Below are 27711 nucleotides of genomic sequence, written 5' to 3'. Positions count from 1 at the left end.
ACAAGTCAAATATTCATGTTGAATTACAAAATGTATAATTTTGAAGCAACTTTACAAGATTAGTTCATGTACATCAGGGTGGCATTCAATAGACTATATACAGGGCCTAAAGAAAATAAAACAGAAATACCCATAGAAGAATAAGAAGTCATTGAGGTTTCATTTCACAGCTTAGCAATTGGGGTCAAATTGTTGTGTTCATTTGTATGAAATGAACTAAGTCATATCTCAAGTGCAAAGGCATACTATGGCTGGCGTGATGATGTGCTCTGCTCCATAATAAAAACCACAACAAAGCGTTTTTCAGACCTTCATCCATCCACAAGATGTCACCTGTTAGTCAAATATGGCATTTACATTGACCACAGAGGTACTGTATGTAAGGGCCCTCAGAACGGCTCAACAAGGACCTGAATGTACAGTATGAAGTGTACTTGAGAAAAAACGTTTTAGAACTACACCTATTTATAAACTATTAATTTACTGATTACAAATTGTGTGCTAGTAGGCTACAGAAAGGCATAGTCCTATCTAGTAAGAAACGTTAAGGGCGTTTCTCTCTCTCTCACACACACACACACACACACACACACGCACACATATATATTGACCATCCATCTTTATTATTTTACAGACAGAGAATGACACATTGCACAAAACATTATAAAAAAGCATACGAATCAAAACGACTATCAAAACAACAAAACAAAAAGATTATTACACAATACTTCTGTGGTACTTCTCTTGTCATGACTCCATCATGCAACAACAAACCAGATACAGTCTCTAGGCAGTCCGTGCCTTTCATCTCCCTGTACCATCAGTGAAACAATAGACAGATCCTACAAAATGGAGAATTTGGTCTCCATATTTGTGCAGTATGGTCTAATACAAAGTGCTAGCCCTATTTGAAGAATAAGGTGTGTCTATAAGTACTTACTTCTGAAAATAGTCTGAACAGAATGTAGAAAATCTGCATATCAAATATAGGATCATGCAAATAAACATTTTCTATAAGCACCATTATCTGTCCAGACATATTGTGCAAATTCATATTTTCAAATGTATTCCACAACACTGTAATTGCTATTGACTATTTCTCATTCTATTGCGGTATCATGTAGTCTCTAGATTGCAGACAGCAGTAAATATAGACAGCATTCATTCTCCAGATGATGCAATACTGCTCAGGTGAAGCTACATTTATATAGGAGAATATCTTCCAGTACAACACTGCCTGTCTCTATGTAGTGTGGACATACCGGATGTCTGAGTTTCTAATAACAAACAACGAGGTGGAGAGATCCAAGTAAATCTGCATCATCATAACATAGAAACTGATAATATCACACAGTAATATAATACAAAATCCTGTTGCCTATGTTCAGCCTGTGTAGATGGTCCCACGGTGTGTTAGAGGGTGTCTTTAGTTTCTAGGCTAGGGTGCAGGATAGGCTGGTTGGATAGGGATGGGGGAATCAGTCTGCTGAGAGCTTAGCCAACGTCTATGCGTCTCACTGTTGCTTAGTGACAACCCAGCCAGTCCTTTGTAATCTCGCCCAGTTTGACGATCTTCAGGCTACTGTCATCCATTTTGAAGTAGTGGGCACCTTTGAAGAAGTAGGTGTAATCTGGAAAACAAACATTATGATGAGAGACAAGGTACATCAAAATCATCACATTCAGTGCATCAAATATACATCTAATTTCACCTTGAGCAAGCCACGAGGCCTTACACACTAGAATGGAAAATTTGAGCTAGTGTAAAATATGTCCCCTAGAAGCTTATAACTTAGTAACACACTATCATCTCAGCCAGAGGAAGAGGACATGATGATGTCACTCGTCTCCTCAGTAAAAACACCCAATCAGGAATCAGCAGGGGAGGAGCTCAGGCTAATTAGAATGAAGACAGAGGTACCTCTGTGAAGCAGCACAGGCTGGCTCTATCAAACACTGTTTCTTAGTCGGGAAGCGCGGTGTGTGATGTATAGTATAAGTGTGTCAGAAGCAAGGGTATAAAAAAACCCTGGTTAACTGCCATAGACTTAAGATTTACCTCCTGTGTTATACTACTCTCGCTGCTTGCTCTCTACTTCCTCCTCTCTCTACTCTCTCCTCCTGCCTCTGCTCTCTCCTTGCTCTCTCTCTCCTCCTACCTCTACTCTCTCTCCTTGCTTTCTCGTTTTCCTCTTGCCTCTACTCAGTCCTTCCTCTCTCTCGCCTTCTGCCTCTCTCTCTCCTTGCTCTCTCTCTCCTCCCGCCTCTACTCTCTCTCCTTGCTTTCTCTCTCTCCTCCCGCCTCTACTTTCTCTCCTTGCTCTCTCTCACATCCTACCTCTAATCTCTCTCCTCCTGCCTCTACCCTCTCTTGCCCTCTACTCTCTCTCCTTGCTCTTTCCTCCTGCCTCTACTCTCTCTACTACTCCCTCTACTCTCTCTCCTCCTGCCTCTACTCTCTCTCCTCCAGCGTCTGCTCCCTCTCCTTGCTCTCTCTCCTCCTGCCTATCGGGCATGCAATGATGGGGGGGGGGGGATAAAACAGTTTTGGTTGTTTTAAGTAACGTCTTTGTTGTTGTAATATCTAAACAGACGTGGCAGTTTCACCACTAAGGATTCCAGCTTTAAGGCCAGGTGCCAGTTCATAATAAGAGGACTGGCGTGGGCGTCAGGTTGGGTTCTAACTGCCAGGAATGTAAGCCTGCAGCCAGTGGTGTGTCAGTACAGCTCAGACTGAAGCAGGAAGCAGTGCTCCCTCCATGTTCACACAGGCCCCAGCTACCTCTCTCTCTTCCAGTTGACATCTCTTTCTCTCTCTATTTCTCTCTTCAGTAGATATCCCAATGGGCACACACTGGTTGAAGCAACATTGTTTCCACATGAGTTCAATGAAATTACATTGAACCAAAGTGGAATAGACGCATGTGTCCAGTGGGTATCTCTCTCTATATCCCTACCCCTCTTCCTCATCCCTCTCTTCCCCTCTCTCCCCACCCCCCCTCTCTCTCTGTCTCCCTCTCTACCTCTACCCCCTCCCTCTCTCTCTCTCTCTCTCTCACTCCCTCTCTACCTCTATCCCCCTGCTCTGTGTGTGTGGTGGTGTCACTCTAAGTGATGTTCAATAAAGTATATATTATACAGTATTGTATTCTAGTATGCTTACCGATGCCATTCAGACTAAAGGCAGAGTCAATGCCGTCTGGGATTCCGTTCCAGGAGTCAGCGATGAGCTTGGGGAAGCCAGGATCCATCTTTTTCTTGGCTTCATTGTACCTGGAGGGGCATGATAACACACAGAGGCCATGATATCAATGTTTAGTCATGAGTACATGATACTATGTTAGTCTGTTAGGTACGAGAAAATTGAGCCGTTTTGGTTGACAAATCACAGCAGTCATGCAAGAGTTAAGTACATACAGCAACAGTATCTTACATTATCCCTGTATTAGGTAAGAGCAGAGTGAGCTGTTTTAACAGTCCATTGGAAGCTAAGGTCTCTCATTAAAAGCAGACATGGCTCAGCACAGCAGCACACCAACACATCAACACACAGTGACGTCTATAGAATTAGATTTTAAAGTAATTCTAATTCTATAGCGATGTCATCGTTACAATCCTGAGTGGATCAGACACAGGCTTTGGTAGGGGTTGTGTTGTGGTGACTCACCTCCAGAACTGGTCTCCAGCGAACAGGTAGGTCTTCTGGCTCTTTCCAAAGGAGAAGGCTGCATCAATGCCTTTCAGGTCTGTGGGCAGGCCTATAGAGGAGATCCTCTTGGGGTAGCCTTTCTCTATCTGGTCTGCATTGAAGATCCACATCTCATTGCCTATATGAGAGAGAGGAGGGGAGAGATGGCAAATGAGCACAGGTCAAGATGCTCACAGGGAAGGGTTTGTGAGGATAGAGTTTCTTTAAACTCTTACCTTATAATTAGCCACAGAGACAATGATCATAGGAGTTAGAAAGACAGCACAAACAGATCTGGGGCCAGGCTAACATTTGATCATATCTTGTGGTTAGGGAGGACTGGATAAATGATTGAGGAAATGTGACTCATAGCTTTACAATTGAAGGGCTGGATGGAAAATAAATGTTTCTGTTCTACAAGGCCAAACATTCATCTTCTTAAATAGAGACACTATGTTTTGGAAGGGCTCTGATTTCATGGAGCTTTTCTAAAGGAGAATGGCATGCTTCTACAATGCATGGCATGTATTATAAACCACTAATAACTACTTACAGTACTAATGTCCAAAATGTCCAAACCACATACTAGCAGTTTACTTGACTGAAATACTAAAAGACACACTTATGATTCTCCTAACGGTGAACTTCTTAGAAATAGGATGTTATTGACTGGAAATTGTCACAGCTGTTTAACGGTGATAGAGAGAGGAAACAGACATGAAAATGTCATTGTGTGTTTTTCTGATCAAGTCAATAAGCACAACAATGAAATGCATATATGCAAGCGTGCAATCCTGGATTGTTCTCCTGGGTATCAACAGTGAATGACAACTAATCTACATACTCTCCCATTCATACATACCAAAAAACTGTATGTATGTATTAGGGTTGAATGGTGGGAAACCGGTTACTGAGATTTACCACTCCCTTTTCCCAGGATAAATACAGTAACTGAGAAACCGGTTACTGAGATTTACCACTCCCCTTTCCCAGGATAAATACAGTAACTGAGAAACCGGTTACTGAGATTTACCACTCCCCTTTCCCAGGATAAATACAGTAACTGAGAAACCAGTTACTGAGATTTACCACTCCCCTTTCCCAGGATAAATACAGTAACTGAGAAACCGGTTACTGAGATTTACCACTCCCCTTTCCCAGGATAAATAGAGTAACTGTGAGAAACCGGTAAATTATAATAAATGATTTATATGAACAGCATCGCGTGAATTATTTGCAATTTCTAAATCTTACATTTCTACGGCCTCTGCATGATGAATCAATGCTCAGGGTGGGGACAGAGAGCCCATCTCAGGGTGGGGACAGACAGCCCATCTCAGGGTGGGGACAGACAGCCCATCTCAGGGTGGGGACAGAGAGCCCATCTCAGGGTGGGGACAGAGAGCCCATCTCAGGGTGGGGACAGACAGCCCATCTCAGGGTGGGGACAAACAGCCCATCTCAGGGTGGGGACACAGACCATCTCAGGGTGGGGACACAGACCATCTCAGAGTGGGGACAGACAGCCCATCTCAGGGTGGGGACAGACAGCCCATCTCAGGGTGGGGACAGACAGCCCATCTCAGGGTGGGGACAGACAGCCCATCTCAGGATGGGGACAGACAGCCCATCTCAGGGTGGGGACAGACAGCCCATCTCAGGGTGGGGACAGACAGCCCATCTCAAGGTGGGGACAGACAGCCCATCTCAGGGTGGGGACAGACAGCCCATCTCAGGGTGGGGACAGACAGCCCATCTCAGTATGGAGCGTAGTTCACTGTGCATATCATCTCATCATGGTAACTTTTCTTCTTGTGACAGGTGGGCCTACATTTGCAACAGCATAGTCTATGCTCAGTAATAGAAAGACTGAATGCACCATCTCCATCTGGCTTCCAGGGGTCGCCTTGTTTTTTAACTGTAAAGATAGAACATGTTTTGTATTGCAGCTGCAGAGTTTTAAAACAGCCTGTCACTCGAATATCGTTGCTTTAAATCAGTGCCCGCGCAGTCTTTCTCTCTCTCCATCAACTCCATTCAAAATAGATCATCCTGTTCTAGATTGACATACAGCCCTATATATAGATGTCCTCACCTACCGCTATCAGGTAATACATTCAATAAGGTATTAACCTTATATTTAGCCAATTAATGATGGGTTATGCATAATAAGCTTATAACTTATAGCCTCTGTCTCTTGTGCAATACCCAAGCACCTCTGCTCCCCTGGCCTCCTTAAAAAACGCCCCTTAGCTCTTGGAGTCCCATGCAGGAAAAGCCAGACTAGAATAGCTTGCTGGACAATAGACAAATTATACCAGTAGACTATATCGAAAAGGGACGCAAGCTCTTTTTTAGCTGAATGTTAAATAAAGCAGCCAATAGAACTCACAGGTAGTTTGAAAGAAGAGTGACCTCACGATGGTGGTAGGTTATAACAGTTATTTATTCAGAGCCATAACCATTCAATCTTCATGAAGAGAAGTGAAAGCCTTCTGCATCTAATCCTGGTTCTATATTACTCAAGGATGTCATTAGAGTGATTAAGATAAGGACATCAACACTTATTTAATTTAACTGTTGAAAGCGAGGAAGAAATGAAGCGTCAGCCTACTAATTGTACAAATTCCAAAATTAAAATCACATTTCTAGGCTAATACTTATAACCTTGTAGGCCACATGTGCTGCTTCAGAATTGCATGTTCTATTCTGCTTTATCATGGTTTGAATGATGTGTGTAATTCCAGCCCAAATAATACAGTATAATACAATACAGTACAGTAATACTGTTCACACTCAAAAAGACTAGCCTATACGGGAGATAGTTTCATTTATCCACCAAAAAGAGCATATTGCTAGCTACAACTATTTGGGTGTTTTGGGTTCATTAAATGTGGTTAATGTAGGGCTCATTAAATGTATTTAATATATGGCTCATCAGGCTCAGGTAGCATCATGTTTTAATCTTCATGCTGATCAAAGCTCTAATCAAATCCAGACATATTTATATTCTTTATTGTCACGTTCGTTATAAGGATCGGACCAAGGCGCATCGTGGCATGCGTACATTCTTATTTATTTAAAGAATGAACACTGAACAAACTAACAAAATAACAAAACGAAAAACGTGAATCTATACAAACGAGTGCTGACAGGCACCTACACATAGACAAGATCCCACAAAGACCAAAGGGAAATGGCTACCTAAATATGATCCCCAATCAGAGACAATGATAAACAGCTGTCTCTGATTGGGAACCATATCAGGCCAACATAGAATTACAAAAACCCCTAGACCTACAAAACCCTAGACATACAAAAACCCTAGACAATACAAAAACCCTAGACAATACAAAACTAGCGTACCCACCCTAGTCATACCCTGACCTAACCAAAATATAAAGAAAACAGAGATATCTCAGGTCAGGGCATGACAATACCCCCCTCCCCCCCCCCAAAGGTGCGGACTCCCGGCCGCAAACCTGAACCTATACGGGAGGGTCCGGGTGGGCATCTACCCTTGGTGGCGGTTCCGTTTCTGGACGTAGCCACCCCTCTTTACGCTGATCCCTCTGCCTTTGTAGATCCGGACTGTGGATCATCGCCGGAGGCCCTGGACTGCGGATCATTGCCGGAAACTGGGAACTGTCTGGACTGGGAACTGTCTCCGGAAGCTCTGGACTGGGAACTGTCTCCGGAGTCCCCAGACTGGGAACTGTCTCCGGAAGCTCTGGACTGGGAACTGTTGCCGGAAGCTCTGGACTGGGAACTGTCGCCGGAAGCTCTGGACTGTGGGGCCGCACTGGAGACCTGATGTGTGGTGCCGGCACTGGTGGTACCGGGATGAAGACATGCATCTCAGGGCGAGTGCGGGGAGCAGGCACAGGACGTACTGGACTGTGGAGGCCTGGTGCGTGGGACCGGTACAGGTGGCACCGGGCTGAAGACACGCACCTCAGGGCAAGTACGAGGAGCAGGCACAGGACGTACTGGGCTCTGGAGGCGCACTGGAGGTCTGGTGCGTGGTGCCGGCACTGGTGGTACCGCACTGGTGACACGCACCTCAGGGCGAGTGCGGGGAGCAGGCACAGGACACACTGGACTGTGGAGGCGCACTGGAGATCTGGAGCGTAGAGCTGGCACAATGCGTCCTGGCTGGATGCTCACTTGAGCCCGGCAAGTGCGGGGTGCTGGCACAGGACGCACTGGGCTGTGTAGACGCACCGGAGACACAGTGCGCAGAACCGGCGCAGGATATCCTGGTCCAAGGAGGTGTACTGGAGACCAGGAGCGCTGAGCCGGCACCATCCGTCCTGGATGGCACCATCCGCCCGGCAAATGCGAGGAGCTGGAATAGAGCGCACCGGGCTATGAATGCGAACTGGAGACACCGTGCGCATCACTGCGTAACACGGTGTCTGCCCAGTCACACGCTCCCCACGGTAAGCACGAGGAGTTGGCTCAGGTCTAACCCCTGACTCTGCCAATCTCCCCGTGTGCCTCCCCGTGTGCCTCCCCCCAAATGTTTTGGAGCTGCCTCTCGGGCTTCCATGCTAGCCGTGTCCCCTCGTATCATCGCCGTTCCTCCTGCGCTATCTCCACCATCTTCCATGGCAGGGTCTTGTCCCCTGCCATTACCTCCTCCCAGGTCCAGGATGTCCTCCACACATCTTTCTCCCGGGCCCAGGATGTCCACTCCTCTTGAACATGCTGCTTGGTCTTTTTGTGGTGGGATCTTCTGTCACGTTCGTTATAAGGATCGGACCAAGGTGCAGCGTGGTATGCATACATTCCTATTTATTTAAAGAATGAACACTGAACAAACGAACAAAATAACAAAACAAAACGTGAAGCTATACAAACGAGTGCTGACAGGCACCTACACATAGACAAGATCCCACAAAGACCAAAGGGAAATGGCTACCTAAATATGATCCCCAATCAGAGACAACGATAAACAGCTGTCTCTGATTGGGAACCATATCAGGCCAACATAGAATTACAAAAACCCCTAGACCTACAAAACCCTAGACATACAAAACCCCTAGACAATACATGTATGTATGTATGTATGTATGTATGTATGTATGTATGTATGCATGCATGTACAGTGCATTCGGAAAGTATTCAGACCCCTTGACTTTTTATACATTTTGTTATGTTACAGCCTTATTCTAAAATGGATTACATTGTGTTTTTTCCTCAACAATCTACACACAATACCCCATAATGACAAAGCAAAAACGAGACATTAAGAGACTTGTCCTGAAGCCACTCCCGCGTTGTCTTGGCTGTGTGCTAAGGGTCGTTGACCTGTTTGAAGGGGTACCTTCGCCCCAGTCTGAGGTCCTGAGCACTCTGGGGCAGGTTTTCATCAAGGATCTCTCTGTACATTGCTCCTTTCATCTTTGACTCGATCCTGACAAGTCTCCCAGTCCCTGCTGCTGAAAAACATCCTCACAGCATTATGCTGCCACCACCATGCTTCACCTTAGGAATGGTGCCAGGTTTCCTCCAGACGTGACGCTTGGCATTCAGGCCAAAGAGTTCAATCTTGGTTACATCAGACCAGAGAATCTTGTTTCTCATGATCTGAGAGTCGTTAGGTGCCTTTTGGCATACTCCAAGTGGGCTGTCATGTGGCTTTTACTGAGGAGTGACTTCCGTCTGGCAACTCTACCATAAAGGCCTGATTGGTGGAGTGGTGCAGAGATGGTTGTCCTTCTGGAAGGTTCTCCCCATCTCCACAGAGGAACTCTAAAAGCTAAGGTCACCTCCCTGACCAAGGCCCTTCTCCCCCTATTGCTCAGTTTGGCTAGGCGGCCAGCTCTAGGAAGAGGCTTGGTGGTTCCAAACTTCTTCCATTTAAGAATGATGGAGGCCACTGTGTTCTTGGGGACCTTCACTGATGCAGAATTTTGTTGGTACCATTCACCAGATCTGTACCTTGACACAATCCTGTCTTGGAGCTATGGACAATTCCTTCGACATCATGGCTTGGTTTTTGCTCTGACATACACTGTCCACTGTGGGACCTTATATAGACAGGTTTGTGCCTTTCCAAATCATGCCGAAACATTGGTGATTTACCCAATAAATTATTGGGAGTTTATATATGGAGTGTGTGACTCTCTTTATTTTTATAGTTTATTCGCCGTTAGTCAGCACCAGCATATTTTTCCTGGATGTTTTTCAATCAATTGAATTTACCACAGGTGGACTTCAATCAAGTTGTAGAAACATCTCAAAGATGATCAATAAAAACAGGATGCACCTGAGCTTAGAGTATCATAGAAAGGGTCTGAATACTTATGTAAATAAGGTATTTCTGTTTTTTATTTTTAATACATTTCCCCAAAAAATCTAAAAACCTGTTTTTGCTTTGTCATTATTGTGATATTGTGTGTTTAAAAAAAAGAAGCAATTTTGGAATAAAGTTGTAACATTACAAAATGTGGAAAAAGTCAAGGGGTCTGAATACTTTCCCAAAGCACTGTATCTCAACGTTGGATGACACAACTCAGTCTCCCATACATACATTACCTGCAAAGAACACAGTCTTCTCCTCCAGTGGGTTCTCATAGGCAGCGTCGATAGTGACCGGGAGCTCAGGCCAGTAGGTGGCTACCAGCATGGGACCTGAAGGCTTGCCCCGGAAGTTGGTTGACCTGAATATGAACCTGATAGAGAGAGCAGAGAGAGGAGTTACCTACTGGTTCAAATCATGTAAGAGGGTGCAGAGAGGAGAGGACAGGAGACGAGAGAGGGGAGAAAAGGGGGGGGCAGTTGAAGGGAGAGTAGAGGACAGTGGGGAAGAGAGGAGAGGGGGGAAGGGGAGAGGAGAGATGGGAGAGAAACAGCGAGAAAGGGGTGAAGGAAAGAGGGAAGGAGAGAGCGGCGAGTAGGAAAGAGGGAAAGAGAGAGAGGGGAGAGGAGGGAAGAGGGAAAGAGAGGGGAGAGGAGGGAAAGAGAGAGGGGAGAGGAGGGAAAGAGAGAGGGGAGAGGAGGGAAAGAGAGAGGGGAGAGGAGGGAAAGAGAGAGGAGAGGAGGGAAGAGGGAAGAGAGAGGGGAGAGGGGAAAGAGAGAGGAGAGAAGAGGGAAAGAGAGAGGGGAGAGGAGGGAAGAGGGAAAGAGAGAGGGGAGAGGAGGGAAGAGGGAAAGAGAGAGGGGAGAGGGGAAAGAGAAAGAGAGAGGGGAGAGGGGAAAGAGAGGGGAGAGGAGGGTGCAGAGAGGAGAGGACAGGAGACGAGAGAGGGGAGAAAAGGGGGGGGCAGTTGAAGGGAGAGTAGAGGACAGTGGGGAAGAGAGGAGAGGGGGGAAGGGGAGAGGAGAGATGGGAGAGAAACAGCGAGAAAGGGGTGAAGGAAAGAGGGAAGGAGAGAGCGGTGAGTAGGAAAGAGGGAAAGAGAGAGGGGAGAGGGGAGAGGAGGGAAAGAGAGAGGGGAGAGGGGAAAGAGAGGAGAGGAGGAAAGAGGGAAGAGAGAGGGGAAAGAGAGGGGAGGGAAGAGGGAAAGGGAGAGGGGAAAGAGAGAGGAGAGGAGGGAAAGGGGAAAGAGAGAGGGGAGAGGAGGGAAGAGGGGAAGAGAGAGGGGAGAGGAGGGAAGAGGGGAAGAGAGAGGGGAGAGGAGGGAAGAGGGGAAGAGAGAGGGGAGAGGAGGGAAGAGGGAAAGAGAGAGGAGAGGAGAGAAGGGGGAAAGAGAGACGGGAGAGGGGAAAGATGGAAAGAGAGATGGGAAAGTGAAGGACAGTAAGAGATGTGAGATGGGAAAGTAAGGGGGAAAGAGAGAGAGGGAGAGTTTCAGCAGCCCAGGCAGCGAAGCCACAATAGCCTGATTCATTCAGCATCTGGTTCTCGTTAGGACCAGGGTTTATAGAAGCCAGGGGAACAAGACCCATCTTGCAGAGATTTCCAACAGGCAGCTGCATGAGCAACAACAGCAGCAGCTCCCCAAGTCTTTTCCATTGACCTATTTTTCAAAGAGACAGATATTTCTCAGATAGATAAAGCCTGTTAATGGTTATAAAATGCTATGCAGATATGGACAAAGTAGTCATATGATGATCTGCTATAGCAATCTATTCAAGGTTGAATTAGTCCCACAAAACAAGCCAACCTGACCCTAAATCAGACAGGAAGACAATCCATGTCCACCTCTGATTGTGAGATAACAGGAAATTGTATATCTGGGTCACAGAGATTTCATAATTTCTCTCATTCTTGTCACATTCTGGATGCATATGTAATACACTTCCTGCATAAGATGCAGCCAGAGAGGTTAGAGAAACCTAGCTAGCAGGGCTTTCTGTGTTCAGTGTCTCGATCCCATACAGGTCCACCTCATCACCGGCCAAACCTGCCATGATTGGGAGTTCCGTAGGGCGGTGCACAATTGCCCCAGCGTCGTCTGGGTTTGGCCGGTGTAGGCCGTCATTGTAAATAAACATTTGTTCTTAACTGATTTGCCTAGTTAAATAAAGGTTAAATATATATATATATATATATTTTAAATCACTAGGCCAGTGACAGTGAACAGTGGGTTCAGTTCAGTGGATTATTCTGCAGACTTCCCACCCAGCCCTGTGCTGAGCCATTGACTGTAAATAAGGTGCTGAGCACACAGTGAAGTTAAACCACCAGCATGTCTTACTCATCCTTCATGTCCAGATCTGCTTTCCATCAACATGCTGAGACAGGAGAGATTAGAGAGAGGATTCTACCTACACCAGAGAGATTAGAGAGAGGATTCTAACTACACCAGAGAGATTAGAGAGAGGATTCTAAATACACCAGAGAGATTAGAGAGAGGATTCTACCTACACCAGAGGGATTAGAGAGAGGATTCTACCTACACCAGAGAGATTAGAGAGGATTCTACCTACACCACAGAGAGAGGATTCTACCTACACCAGAGAGATTAGAGAGAGGGTTCTACCTACACCAGAGGGATTAGAGAGAGGATTCTACCTACACCAGAGGGATTAGAGAGAGGATTCTACCTACACCAGAGAGATTAGAGAGGATTCTACCTACACCACCGAGAGAGGATTCTACCTACACCAGAGAGATTAGAGAGAGGGTTCTACCTACACCAGAGAGATTAGAGAGAGGATTCTACCCACACCAAAGAGATTAGAGAGAGGATTCTACCCACACCAGAGAGATTAGAGAGAGGATTCTACCTACACCAGAGAGATTAGAGAGGATTCTACCTACACCACAGAGAGAGGATTCTACCTACACCAGAGAGATTAGAGAGGATTCTACCTACACCAGAGAGATTAGAGAGGATTCTACCTACACCAGAGAGATTAGAGAGGATTCTATCTACACCAGAGAGATTAGAGAGAGGATTCTACCCACACCAAAGAGATTAGAGAGAGGATTCTACCCACACCAAAGAGATTAGAGAGAGGATTCTACCCACACCAGAGAGATTAGAGAGAGGATTCTAAATACACCAGAGAGATTAGAGAGGATTCTACCTACACCAGAGAGATTAGAGAGGATTCTACCTACACCAGAGAGATTAGAGAGGATTCTACCTACACCAGAGAGATTAGAGAGGATTCTATCTACACCAGAGAGATTAGAGAGAGGATTCTACCTACACCAGAGGGATCTGCTCTCAAAAAAGTGTTAGCTGGGTGACAACACTTTTAAACTGATGCACACTGTGTCCAGTCTAGTAGCCCTCCAGACTCCAGACATTACATTGACCCACTAGACTGGTGACTGCCCTCCAGACATTACATTGGCCCACTAGACTGGTGACTGCCCTCCAGACATTACATTGGCCCACTAGACTGGTGACTGCCCTCCAGACATTACATTGGCCCACTAGACTGGTGACTGCCCTCCAGACTCCAGACATTACATTGGCCAAATAGACTGGTGACTGCCCTCCAGACATTACATTGGCCCACTAGACTGGTGACTGCCCTCCAGACATTACATTGGCCCACTAGACTGGTGACTGCCCTCCAGACATTACATTGATCCACTAGACTGGTGACTGCCCTCCAGACTCCAGACATTACATTGACCACTAGACTGGTGACTGCCCTCCAGACTCCAGACATTACATTGACCACTAGACTGGTGACTGCCCTCCAGACTCCAGACATTACATTGGCCAAATAGACTGGTGACTGCCCTCCAGACATTACATTGGTCCACTAGACTGGTGACTGCCCTCCAGACATTACATTGACCCACTAGACTGGTGACTGCCCTCCAGACATTACATTGGCCCACTAGACTGGTGACTGCCCTCCTGACATTACATTGACCCACTAGACTGGTGACTGCCCTCCAGACTCCTGACATTACATTGACCCACTAGACTGGTGACTGCCCTCCAGACTCCAGACATTACATTGACCCACTAGACTGGTGACTGCCCTCCAGACATTACATTGGCCCACTAGACTGGTGACTGCCCTCCAGACTCCAGACATTACATTGACCCACTAGACTGGTGACTGCCCTCCAGACTCCAGACATTACATTGGCCCACTAGACTGGTGACTGCCCTCCAGACTCCAGACATTACATTGACCCACTAGACTGGTGACTGCCCTCCAGACTCCTGACATTACATTGACCCACTAGACTGGTGACTGCCCTCCAGACTCCAGACATTACATTGACCCACTAGACTGGTGACTGCCCTCCAGACTCCAGACATTACATTGACCCACTAGACTGGTGACTGCCCTCCAGACATTACATTGGCCCACTAGACTGGTGACTGCCCTCCAGACATTACATTGACCCACTAGACTGGTGACTGCCCTCCAGACATTACATTGACCCACTAGACTGGTGACTGCCCTCCAGACATTACATTGGCCCACTAGACTGGTGACTGCCCTCCAGACATTACATTCACCCACTAGACTGGTGACTGCCCTCCAGACATTACATTCACCCACTAGACTGGTGACTGCCCTCCAGTCTGTGACTTCCCTATTTATCTGTCTCTGTATTTTCACTGCTGCCTAAAAATAGGGAGAAGCAGAAGAAAACAAAACGGATGCACACAGAAATGAATATCCTAATGGGTCCTAGGCTATTTCTATTAACCTTGACATTGGTTGACAGCTCCGTGAAAACATATTTTTGTCTGAGGAAACAAAACACCAATAACTTTAGTAGTCTCTATCCTTATCTTTGCTTATTGACTTGAGTCTCTCCACTCATCACTCTTTGTCTCTATATTGAATCTCTCCTCACTCTTTGTCTCTATATTGAATCTCTCCTCACTCTTTGTCTCTATATTGAATCTCTCCTCACTCTTTGTCTCTATATTGAATCTCTCCTCACTCTTTGTCTCTATATTGAATTTCTCCTCACTCTTTGTCTCTATATTGAATCTCTCCTCACTCTTTGTCTCTATATTGAATCTCTCCTCACTCTTTGTCTCTATATTGAATCTCTCCTCATTCTTTGTCTCTATATTGAATCTCTCCTCACTCGTTGTCTCTATATTGAATCTCTCCTCACTCTTTGTCTCTATATTGAATCTCTCCCCACTTTCTCTCTTATTGAATCTCTCCTCACTTTCTCTCTGTATTGAATCTCTCCTCACTCTCGAGGTCTCTGTTCCATCTCTTCTCACTCCTCTGCTCCATGGCTCTGATAGCTAAACCATCTGGTGACCTAGAGCCAACAATGAATAACTAGGGACCAAAGTCATCCCACCACTGAAACCTGAGTTACAGCCTAACTGGCCCTCTGAGTCCAGATATCTTGCAGCTATGGGTTTGGTATTGTAACTCCTCCATAGAGATGTCGGATCTTAATTTGACCACTCTTTTGTTGATGAGAATTGTCCTGCACAGCAGTTTATTCAAGTTTTAAAAAGGCTTCTAAAGTTTGTAATTTCCACTTTAGCATTTCAGACTCGATTTGCACAAACTTAAAATGTATCAACCCCCACAAAAAAAATTGATTAATTATGATCCACATAATTATTCACATTTCCTTTTGCTTCAGGATTATTTCCTTACTATAGAAAACTGGCTCAAATTAAGATCCTTCAGCCGTAACTCCCTCCGTAATGGCATTTCCCTCCATCTGAGAGATACACCCCATAATAATAGCTATCATTGAATATGTGTCATTGTTAATGATATCATGGAACTAGAACACCGCAAATCATTTTGAATGAGACAATGATCTTGCTGATGAGGAAATTGAGAATCTCTCCTGAAATCCCCAGGTCCAGTGTCTTGTCCACAACACATCACTGTATAGGTATTCTGCTAGCTTTTATCATGGTGGCTGTATATCTTGTGGATTTGGATTCTTTAGGATGTTTGAGCATTAGACAACAGATGATATACCTAAAAAATAACCAAACTAACCCAATCAAATATATGACTTACAGGCATAGTCAAATCATTTCTAAACTAACTATTGAGAGAAATTCTACTATTAAAACCATACTCCGGTTTTAATTGGCAGTCCTCCCTCCTTTAACAGTTAATATTACTTTGACACATGGACTGGTCTGCTCCAATGACTAACCACAGAGTCTAAAATAAGAGTCTTCAGGTTATATGTTCTTTCTGCCTGTTTCATGTAGACAGATCAGTGGTCAGATTGGCAACATGCTTTTTGAGAAGATCAAACAAAAGTGAAGTCAAACACGACACTGTTTATACAGTAGTTTATAGTCCACAGAACAGCCTTCAGCATGATGTTTGTCCCTGTTCCCTGAACAGCGTTAATGCATGGTGAACCACAGCGAGTAAAGACTTAACGCTTAACTAAAGCAGGACTCCATGAACTAAAGCAGGACTCCATGAACTAAAGCAGGACTCCATGAACTAAAGCAGGACTCCATGAACTAAAGCAGGACTCCATGAACTAAAGCAGGACTCCATGAACTAAAGCAGGACTCCATGAACTAAAGCAGGACTCCATGAACTAAAGCAGGACTCCATGAACTAAAGCAGGATTCCATGAACTAAAGCAGGACTCCATGAACTAAAGCAGGACTCCATGAACTAAAGCAGGACTCCATGAACTAAAGCAGGACTCCATGAACTAAAGCAGGATTCCATGAACTAAAGCAGGATTCTATGAACTAAAGCAGGATTCTATGAACTAAAGCAGGATTCTATGAACTAAAGCAGGATTCCATGAACTAAAGCAGGATTCCATGAACTAAAGCAGGATTCCATGAACTAAAGCAGGACTCCATGAACTAAAGCAGGACTCCATGAACTAAAGCAGGACTCCATGAACTAAAGCAGGATTCTATGAACTAAAGCAGGATTCTATGAACTAAAGCAGGATTCTATGAACTAAAGCAGGATTTGTAAGCTAGATTTGAGGGTGGTTTCCCTCCAGCCCCAGACTCAGGGTGTGAAGGGGGCAAAGCCAGGCAGGCTGAATGACTGCAGTCTTTTGAGTCCAAAAAGTCTACTTGTTTGCTTTGGACAGCGTTCCAAGTCAGCAATGACAGCTATATAGTAAAGCTGACCTTAAAACCTTGAAGGCTAAAAGATGTGGCGGTAAAGTCTGAGAAGGAACACATAAATGTCCAATGAATCCTAATCTAAACCTGCTTTTCAGTCAACATTTTGTCATTTGGATGGCATGCAATAGCTTATTGTTTGGGTTGAAAGTGTTCCTAACATAATTTGTCCCAGACAGGATTAATCTGTTGCGGTGAAGAGTTCATGTTTCAGAGGGAAAGTACACTGAGTCATGGAAAGCTGAGAATGAACCACAACAGATCATGTAAGATGGAGAGATACAGAAAGCCTATTCCTTTTCTAATTTTCTACACTTACATAGGACAATCCCAGTTGAAGTCTGTACCCTGTACTGTACAGTAGGCAATGGTTTACAATCTGAATAACAGGCAGCCATTTTGGTTTACCATGGTTGATACAGGATTGTGAGAGTGGTTATTATTACCAGTTGTTTCATAACTTTATACTTATCACAGCATGGGATAAGCATTAGAGCTCAGACAAACAGAGAACACCACCCCCTTCATTCAAAGAAAACACCTGATTGCCAAGAGAAAAGAATGCATTGTGAGACCAAAAAAAGCCCCCTATTAAACTACCCATTGTTTGTGGTGAAATGATTTAGTTGTGGATTGTTAGGTATAACTTGTGGACTGGTCTGCTCCAATGACTAACCACAGAGTCTAAAATAAGAGTCTTCAGATTATATGTTCTTTCTGCCTGTTTCCTGTAGACAGATCAGTGGTCAGATTGGCAACATGCTTTTTGAGAAGACAAAACAAAAGTGAATTACCTAAAAAGGTCAAATGTTGCTCTAACCATTGGCGGTCAGAAGTAATACTGTAGAATCCCCAGTAAATCATTTACCTGTCCTTGAAGAAGAAGGTCTCTCCTCTGATCTGGGCCACAGCATCAAACACCACAGGTTCATTACAGATGTCCATAGGAGTGACTGGGCCCTGGGTGGGAGGCACAGGCTTGTCTGTACCAGCACCTGAGAGGAAAAGGAGAGGCAACATGGTGAGCATTGAGTAGATGAGATTGATATCCTTCAACAAGGAGAAATGCATTTGTTACCTGCAGGACATTCACCAAAGCACTCTGGTTATGAACAGCGGGTGAAGTCATGGTTACACGTTATTTTAAAAAGGTACCTACATAATGACTTCATAACACATTCATAACCCATACATAACCCATAAGCAGTACATAAGAATTTCAAACTGACCATAGAGCTCCTGGATGCCCTTGATGTCGTCGTTGGACAGTCTAAAGTTCTTGGTGAAGGTGTACATGGGGGCCATCAGAGCACCAGGGTCCTGGGAGTGCTCCAAGCCCAGGGCGTGGCCAAACTCATGGGCCGCAACCAGGAACAGACTGTAGCCTGGACAACACCAATAGGAGTGAGAGATACAGCAACACATATATTGGGGCGGCAGGGTAGCCTAGTGGTTAAAGCATTGGACTAGTAACTGAAAGGTTGCAAGTTCAAATCCCCGAGCTGACAAGGTACAAATCTGTCGTTCTACCCCTGAACAGGCAGTTAACCCACTGTTCCTAGGTCGTCATTCTTAACTGACTTGCCTAGTTAAATAAAGGTTTTAAAAAAATATATTCAGGTGAATGAAAATAGTTTCCATGTTGGGAAATTCCTGTTGGCCACTTTCCCTTCATTCTGCATAGACAATGACAATGACATTAATGAATAAAACAGAATAATAATACAAATTATTCAAATAAATATACATGAATTGTCATTGTCCACTAAACTGCTAAAACCACCTACAAACAAGCATAATGTCAAAGATGACATATTTACCTTGATCAGGACAGAAGCCCCACTTGCGGTCGTCGTCGTAGCTCTTGGTGGAGGCGCACCACATCTTACCGTCGCTACGTCCAGAAGCAGTGCAACTGTCATAAGTGTCTCCAAGGAACGTGAAGGGGAACACACAGGGGGAACCCTCAGAGTTTCCTCCAACGGTGGACATGGCTGCATGGGTGAACAACAATACATATTTCAGGACCAAATGGACTTTTCTTTGTGTGCCGATGAGGTCGTGCTAAAAGTTTTCAACTTTGGGTTGGGTTGAATTGCTAAATGGATTTGCTTGAGAAACTACCATGACTCTAATTACATTGACATCCGATGTATTTTGTATCTACGGTACATCCAAAACAAAACCAAATACTACTCTCCAAAAATGGGCTTTTCTTTTCCTGCATGATAATATTATATCTGGGATCTGGGTTGGTACAGCACAATACTGGGCCTGTGTAGTTTTTTAAGCAGCCTGTTTCTCATTCAGTGCTTCTTACACACAAGGCTACACTGCACGCCAGCATTCCCAACCAATTAGAACCAGATGAAAACCTCAGCCTTCAACCCCCCCCTCTCTCCCTCCCCATATCCCACTCTCTCACTCTCTCGACTCTACCCCAAACCCCTGAGCCAGCCCCACTGACACAATGGAAAATAACCCCCGCCAGCAGCCACTCAGTAAAATACTTTTACAGTCATTCAGGAGACTAGATTGGAAACCATACGTCTGGAACATTATAACATTCTCTTACACCAATACATGGAGGCATCAGCACAGCACACCTTGACTAATAAATGCAAGCACCCACACTAGTGATGCGCAGGTTGACTCATAACCTGCAGTCCCGGGAGGATGGGTTTAGGGTCATTAAATATTATGTGGCTGAAGGGTGGGTGGGTAGGCGGGTGGGTTGAATAAAGAGAAACAATACCTTAAAAAAATCCATAAATGTATAATTCTTGTGCAATATATATAGGTTACACTGAGTTTTTTTGGGGATTATTTTACGCTCTCTGTTATTAGTGCATAAACCTAAACTTCAGGGCTTAACTGTACATGTGTCAAAAAGCCTACACCGCCAATCACCAAATAATGCTTTTGGGAATGGACAGAAAGCCAAATAATGCTTTTGGGAATGGACAGAAAGCCAAATAATGCTTTTGGGAATGGACAGAAAGCCAAATAATGCTTTTGGGAATGGACAGAAAGCCAAATAATGCTTTTGGGAATGGACAGAAAGCCAAATAATGCTTTTGGGAATGGACAGAAAGCCAAATAATGCTTTTGGGAATGGACAGAAAGCCAAATAATGCTTTTGGGAATGGACAGAAAGCCAAATAATGCTTTTGGGAATGGACAGAAAGCCAAATAATGATTTTGGGAATGGACAGAAAGCCAAATAATGCTTTTGGGAATGGACAGAAAGCCAAATAATGCTTTTGGGAATGGACAGAAAGCCAAATAATGCTTTTGGAATGAGCAGAAAGCCAAATAATGCTTTTGGGAATGGACAGAAAGCCAAATAATGCTTTTGGGAATGGACAGAAAGCCAAATAATGCTTTTGGGAATGGACAGAAAGCCAAATAATGCTTTGGGAATGAGCAGAAAGCCAAATAATGTTTTTGGGAATGGGCAGAAAAAGAACACAGACACTGGACAGAGGAAGATTTAGAAAAAAGTGTGATGGACAAACAAATCTAAGTTTGAGGTGTTCGGATCACAAAGAAGAACATTCGTGAGACGCAGATAAAATGAAAAGATGCTGGAGGGGTGCTTGACGCCATCTGTCAAGCATGGTGGAGGCAATGTGATGGTCTGGGGGTGCTTTGGTAGTGGTGAAGTGGGAGATTTGTACAGAGTAAAAGGGATCTTGAAGAAGGAAGGATAATCATTTTGCAACGCCATGCCATACCCTGTGGACGGCACTTAATTGGAGCCAATTTCCTCCTACAACAGGACAATGACCCAAAGCACAGCTCCAAACTATGCAATAACTATTTAGGGAAGAAGCAGTCAGCTGGTATTATGTCTATATTGGAGTGGCCAGCACAGTCACCGGATCTCAACCCTATTGAGCTGTTGTGAGAGCAGCTGACAGTAAGAAGTGCCTATCAAGCCAATCCAACTTGTGGGAGGTGCTTCAGGAAGCATGGGGTGAAATCTTTTCAGATTACCTCAACAAATTGACAACTGGAATGCCAAAAGTCTGCAAGGCTGTAATTACTGCAAATGGAGGAGTCTTTGACGAAAGCAATGTTTGAAGGACACAATTATTATTTAAATTAAAAGTCATTATTTTTAACCTCGTCAACATCTTGACTATATTTCCTATTAATTTTGCAACTCATTTCATGTATGAAATGACCCCAAACGTTTGAATGGTAGTGTACGTAAATAAGGTATTTCAGATTTTTATTTTTAATAAATTTGCACAAAATTCTAAAAACCTTTTTTCGCTTTGTCATTATGGGGTAAATATACATATATATTGTTTTAAATAAGGCTGTAACGTTACAAAATGTGTGCACTGTATAATGACAGCTACATGTATCTAATTATAGACAAGTTGGCTAACAAATAGCCCACCAAAATGTTGTAAATTATAAGCAGACACATATCTAAATTAGGAAAAAATAAATATCCTGTTCCCGTCAAAAAATTGTTCTGCCGTCTTTGACTGTAGCCTATAGCACATTTTCTACATTCACGGGTTAGGGATGGGTGAGGGCCTCAGATTTTCACTATCACATATAGTGAGGCGGTTGGGGATAGGTTAATAGCAATAGTGGGCGGGTGAAGAAACAGCTGACCCGCGCACAACTAACACACGCTAGCACACACACACACAACCTGGCTCAAGTACAATCGAAAGCACACATATTTCAATATAATCCTCAGATTATGGTTTCCATGCAACAGTCAGGTCTGTTGGATGCATCAGTGCCCTTAGCTGTTTGGGTTAACACAGCTGATGAGGCTTGTATGCTATAGGGAAGGAGAGACACCTTTGGGCTTGGACAGTATGAACTAGGAACCCACCTGTTTCAGGGCAGAACCCGTAGGACTTGTCATTGTCATAGTTCTCAGTCGTAGCACACCAGCGGTAGCCGTCGTCACGCCCCTGAGTGGTGCAACCATCATAGTTCTCCCCTTGGAACGTGAAGGGGAACTTACAGGGAGCTCCGTCCGCGTTTCCACCCAGGGTGAACAGCACTGTAACACAGGAAGTTGAAGGAATTATCTATACTGAGTTTACAGTAGGTTTCCATAATTTAATCAAATGCCATGGCAGTTACGTTGAGCCTGAGTTTGAGTGATTTCACAGACTCAATCATAAGCTAACTGAACCGCAAAATCATTGCTTGTCAGGGTGTTACACATCCACTCTGTCCAGACTAAAATGTTTATTGCTACAGTATATCAACAGTATATAAAACTATCAACAAGAGAAATGTTTCACAAGACTTCACTAAGTACGCCATTTTCTCAAGATCAAAGGATAACCAGTTAGGAAGTTTCATAAGACTGTTGGTCTCATATGAGTCGACTGTAAGCCTATATGTATCAATATGTCTTTGCGCTCATTTATGGTGAGTCTATACCCTAATGCCAGTACCATGGACAGCAGCACGGACAGCAGCACAAACAGACAGACAAAAGGACTGATGAAAAGCTTCATGAATCTTGCCCAGCAACACAGAGAAGTGGGAGTATTTTATGACCCAGACAACAACACTAGTTTCCCAGAATGTACTCCCACCCATTTGGTCCCAGTCCAACAGCAACAAAGCTTCTTCTAACTAATCACAAACCTCTCATCTGGAGTAACTCCTGGCCAACTCCTCGTCAGAAACTATAGCTAAAACACCACAATAGACGTTCCTTGAGGGACTGCTGAATGCAACACTCTTAACTTTATACAGTCCATGTAGATATCAAAATACATACTATAACTGTTTTGCACAATACATTCACAGGAAGTCTTTAGAGGAAAAAGAACAGCCATGTTGGCTCCTACTCACACTCATGGGGACAGAAACCCAGGAACTTTTTAGAGGAAAAAACACAGCCATGTTGGCTCCTACTCACACTCATGGGGACAGAAACCCAGGAAGTCTTTAGAGGAAAAAGAAAAGAACAGCCATGTTGGCTCCTACTCACACTCATGGGGACAGAAACCCAGGAACTCTTTAGAGGAAATAGAAAAACACAGCCATGTTGGCTCCTACTCACACTCATGGGGACAGAAACCCAGGAACTCTTTAGAGGAAATAGAAAAACACAGCCATGTTGGCTCCTACTCACACTCATGGGGACAGAAACCCAGGAAGTCTTTAGAGGAAAAAGAAAAACACAGCCATGTTGGCTCCTACTCACACTCATGGGGACAGAAACCCAGGAAGTCTTTAGAGGAAAAAACACAGCCATGTTGGCTCCTACTCACACTCATGGGGACAGAAACCCAGGAAGTATTTAGAGGAAAAAGAAAAACACAGCCATGTTGGCTCCTACTCACACTCATGGGGACAGAAACCCAGGAAGTCTTTAGAGGAAAAAACACAGCCATGTTGGCTCCTACTCACACTCATGGGGACAGAAACCGTATTTGCCGTCGTCGTCAAAGTTGTATGTGGTGGAGCACCAGAGGAATCCATCATCACGGCCCTGATTGGTACAGCTGTTGTACTCCTTCCCCATAAACATGAAGGGGAACTTACAGAACTCCCCCTCTGCATTACCAAACTTCACCTTCACAACTGTGGAGAGGAGGGGGATGGGGTTGAGGGGAGAGGTGATGATCCAAAGAGCCCAAACAGAGCTGTTTCAGATACCGTGTGGTTCAGCTATCTCCATTTCTTTTGTGAAATGTTAACCGCAGATTGCTTTAAAAACGTGCCATGTATGACAATGAATAAATAGGTGATAAGTAAAAACAAGTAGGTTTATATATTACATCAGGATGAACTCGTATTTACAGACTTCATTTACAACTCAGACAGTACAGTCTCCAGTACCTTGTCCTTCTCCCAGGGTCCACTGCTCGTCGTCATCAAAGTGGGAGTCTCCTCCGGTGCCTGGTCCAGGAGCGAAGGCATGAGCCAGCAGACCATCTTTACCATCGAAGGGGTAGCCATCACCATGCTCTGTGGATTCACATAACAAGGGCTAAAACAAAAGGACTCAAGGCACAGATCAGTATACAATTACAGCCTTACTGGATGGATTCAACTCAGAATAGAACTGTTTCTGAAGTAGCTAGTGTTAGACTTCAACAGTGTAGATCACTGGGATGGTGCCATGTAGACATGTCATGAAAACACGTCATTCTGGGCTTGTTTTGACCACAAGTCGGTCAGACAGTGACCTCCATATGTTCTAACTTGATGTCTGGCCTCGCCACGAGAATATTGACTTTATGTGAGACACAGGGAACCCAGAGAAAGAGCAACTAGTAACTCACACATAGGCAGGCCTACGGTACTACACTATACGATTAGCAGCACTGAGCACCCATCATCTAATCTAGTTCCCAGCCACTTCCGCCCTTTTGCGCAATAGCCGGATGATGAGTAGCCTGGTTAAACCAGTCTGAACGAAGGTGAGAGCAGAATTAAGTCTGGTTTAACTAGGCTACTCATCATCTGGCATTGCTGACGTTTCATACAGTACATTCAGCAGGATATAAAAGTCAAAACTGTTCTGTAATACCGTACCGTTGCGGCCAAAGTTAATCATGATGTCAGCCTCTCCATCCATGAGGCGGGTGAACTTGAGTGGGGTGACGTCACTCCAGACTTTGAAGGCCCTTAAGAAGGCGTCATCAATAGTCTCCTCGTCCAGGTCAGGAGAGTGGCCTAGAATCCTGAGAGGTGGAACACAGAGAGGAGAAGAAACTGAGGAGGAGACTCATTAAACAGCTCATCCCTGGCTGAAGATGTGCTGCATGATACATCTTACATAATGGAATATTACTGTGTGATTGACTAGGTATGCTTGAGGAAATACATGTACTACAAGCAGAAGAGGGACCAACGTCAGCATATAAAACCCTTAAACGTGAGATTCAAAATGCAGAAGGCAAAAGCTTGTACACCCATCTCTCTTCTATTTACAGGACAAAAACAATAGATCAGAGCTTTCCTAAACTCCCCTTCTGGACATAAAGTCCATCAGTCTTCAGGCCTTGCCTATGACTAATGTGGTTAGAATGCTACATGAGAGAGTCCAGCAACTAACCCCTGCTATGTGAGCCTGTCTGAGCAGGATAACGCTCTGTCTCTTGTTGTTTTGGTAAACTCCTCCCCATCTTTGTTTTTCTCCATGGTACATACAGTGAGTCTGAGTGGTCATGAGGACACAGAAAGGGCTGATGTAAACAACAGAACTTTACTCTCTTCTTAACCTCAAATAAAACATATCAAACAAGCACACATTGTACAGGAATCTTGGAGCTAGCAGATTGTGGTTGGGTTGGTGGGCAGCACATAGTTGAGGTTTTCATCTCCCCAAAACAAACTGCAGGGGCTGGAGGAGTCATTTCCTTAGTCATTTCCTTAGTTCAGCAGTCAGCACATTGCACAGCAACATAGGGAGATATATGGAGTACAACCCTACTGCACATGGGGTTCAAAGCCTATTGCACAACTCCCTATACCAAAACACTATTTGGGCCAAACGAACATGTTTTGACCACTGACCTGTAGGTGATGGCGTTTTGCTGCCACTTGGGTTTCCTGTGGAAGAAGTTGTATTGGGCAACATCAGGAACTCCACAGCGGGGCTTCTTCATGATCTCCACTGTCTTGGGGTCGATCTCGCCCGTCTCTTGCAGAGAGAAGAACTTCTGCATCTTCTTCAGGGTGTCTTTCAGCACCATGAGATTACATCTGTCTTGTGGGCAGCCATAGAACTTGTTCAGATAGTGCTGCAGAAGAGAATACAAGACAAGCCTATGAGTTGATATAGGATATATTCTGATGCCTTCCTACTCTATTTAGTGCATTCATCCATGTAGACATACTGTATCAATGAATGCATGAACATTTGTGTGCATTACACAATGAAACATCCCCACTGGGCACAGATGTCACTTCAATGTCTGTTCAACGTAATTTCATTGAAATGAGTGGAAACAATGTTGATTCAACCAGTGTGTGCCCAGTGGGTATCCAACTATCAGGTCTGAAGCCAAAACATTATGAGTTTCATGAATTATTTGTCATTTTAAAGTAATTCACAAATGGTAGAATGGATTTTATGTTCTATCTTCCTGAATTTATTGAAAATAACCGATAAAGTAGTTTGAAGAAAAAGTCACATTACATTCCCACTATGAAAAGTTGTTTAAGGAACACTTACCAGAGCCACTTCTTTGTCTGTTTTTGGACTATCGTCTCCTGGGAACTTGATAATGGGCGAGGGGGCTGCAGAGGTTTTCTGGAGAAAGGCGATTAACTGTACCAAAAACACTTTGAGGACAAGGTGTCGGGGGCTAAATGCCGTCTGGCACCCCATCTTTCCCCGGTGGAGAATCGCTGTGTATGTAATCAGGATGGAGAAAAACAGAACGTTTCTGGGTTGGATGTCCTCTTGCCTCTTCTGTTGCTTTATCTTCTCCTCAACGGGACATTCTGCACTGCAACCCAGGTCTGCTAACTCAGTTGTGCTTACACATGCAATTTTGTATGCTGCTTTCAACGGGAAGTGTAGGCTACAGACTGCGCAGTCTCCCCAAATCGGGGAACTTTGGAGAAATGTAACCGGAGACCTGTTCCAATTACGAGTTTACTGCGTAATTCCTAGCCTCCCTTGGCCTCTGTGGTCGGTGTTCTTTGCATTGTAGGCTAGGCCTATTCGTTGTATTTGCACATATATTGAAGCGGGTACAATGATGGCACGAATCCATTATAAATAGGAGATATATTGACAATGAGAGTAAATAGATAGGGAAAAATCAGCATAAAGAGTGTGCCTTTCTAGGCTATCGACGAACAGAGGCCATGGACCGTGTGTCTTGTAACGCTTCGATCACACCGAAAGGGCGTTTGCGCAAAATGGTATGCAGCATCATCTGGATGTGTATGCAACACAAGTTCAACTTCTGCTACCATTCCTGTCAAGCCGTCTACGCATAACGTTTGACGCATACATTCGATAAATCCAACGTATGCACCACACAGAACGCACAGCAACTGCAATGGTGCAAGCTAAACGCAGTGTTTCATTGGAAATGAATGTAATTCTGGTGTACCAAAATGCCATGACACTGTAGGTGCAAAGTTGCTCTCTAACCAGGCCCTGAAGTTGAGAGTTCACCTGTTCTGTTCTGTCCTGGCCCCTCTTAACACCTTTCTGATTATGTTAGCAAAATGCCTACAAAATCCGTTAGCAAAAATGTTTCCCTGACACCTGTTGCTGCAAGGAACAGTACATTTAGTATCCTAGACCTAGGCGTGGCTTACTACTTCATTCATAGAAGAAACAATGCCATCTTGAAACTAAGAGTTATTCAGCTGTCCCCATAAGGAGCACCCTTTGAAGAACTATTTTTGGTTCCAGGTAGAACCCTTTTATTTCCAGGTAGAACCCTTTTGAGTTCCATGTAAAACAATTTCCAGAGCGTTTTAAGGAGTTCTACCTGGAGCCAAAAAGGGTCCTACCTGGAACCAAAAAGGGTTCTCCTATGGGTCAGCCAAAGAACCCTTTTGGAA

At 44.5% G+C, this 27711-nt stretch overlaps 1 protein-coding gene across 1 annotated transcript; it reads right to left on the bottom strand.

Annotated features, from left to right (window-relative positions):
* Positions 1 to 604: 604 nt before the first annotated feature.
* On the bottom strand, positions 605 to 27115 carry LOC110526614 (72 kDa type IV collagenase). The gene is made up of 13 exons (XM_090238909.1): positions 26360 to 27115; positions 25699 to 25925; positions 24715 to 24863; positions 24016 to 24144; positions 23584 to 23757; positions 22040 to 22213; positions 18996 to 19169; positions 18405 to 18560; positions 18044 to 18170; positions 10232 to 10368; positions 3668 to 3827; positions 3164 to 3273; positions 605 to 1631 (listed from the first exon to the last, which is right to left on the bottom strand). The coding sequence occupies exons 1-13, from the start codon at positions 26513 to 26515 to the stop codon at positions 1525 to 1527; spliced, it is 1980 nt and encodes a 659-aa protein (XP_090095035.1). The 5' UTR covers positions 26516 to 27115; the 3' UTR covers positions 605 to 1524.
* Between the last annotated feature and the right edge of the window lie 596 nt (positions 27116 to 27711).

Source organism: Oncorhynchus mykiss, chromosome 6, assembly GCF_057628025.1.
Source record: "Oncorhynchus mykiss isolate SJ-2025 chromosome 6, ASM5762802v1, whole genome shotgun sequence".
In the NCBI taxonomy this organism is placed as follows: Eukaryota; Metazoa; Chordata; class Actinopteri; order Salmoniformes; family Salmonidae; genus Oncorhynchus; species Oncorhynchus mykiss.
This window is presented reverse-complemented; position numbering and strand designations above follow the sequence as displayed.

Coding starts and splice junctions, on each gene's coding strand:
- LOC110526614 (XM_090238909.1), bottom strand. CDS start 26,515: ATGGGGTGCCAGACGGCATTTAGCCCCCGACACCTTGTCCTCAAAGTG. Junction 22,214..23,583: donor CGGTTTCTGTCCCCATGAGT/GTGAGTAGGAGC, acceptor CCTGTGTTACAG/TGCTGTTCACCCTGGGTGGA. Junction 18,561..18,995: donor GGGCTTCTGTCCTGATCAAG/GTAAATATGTCA, acceptor GGTGTTGTCCAG/GCTACAGTCTGTTCCTGGTT.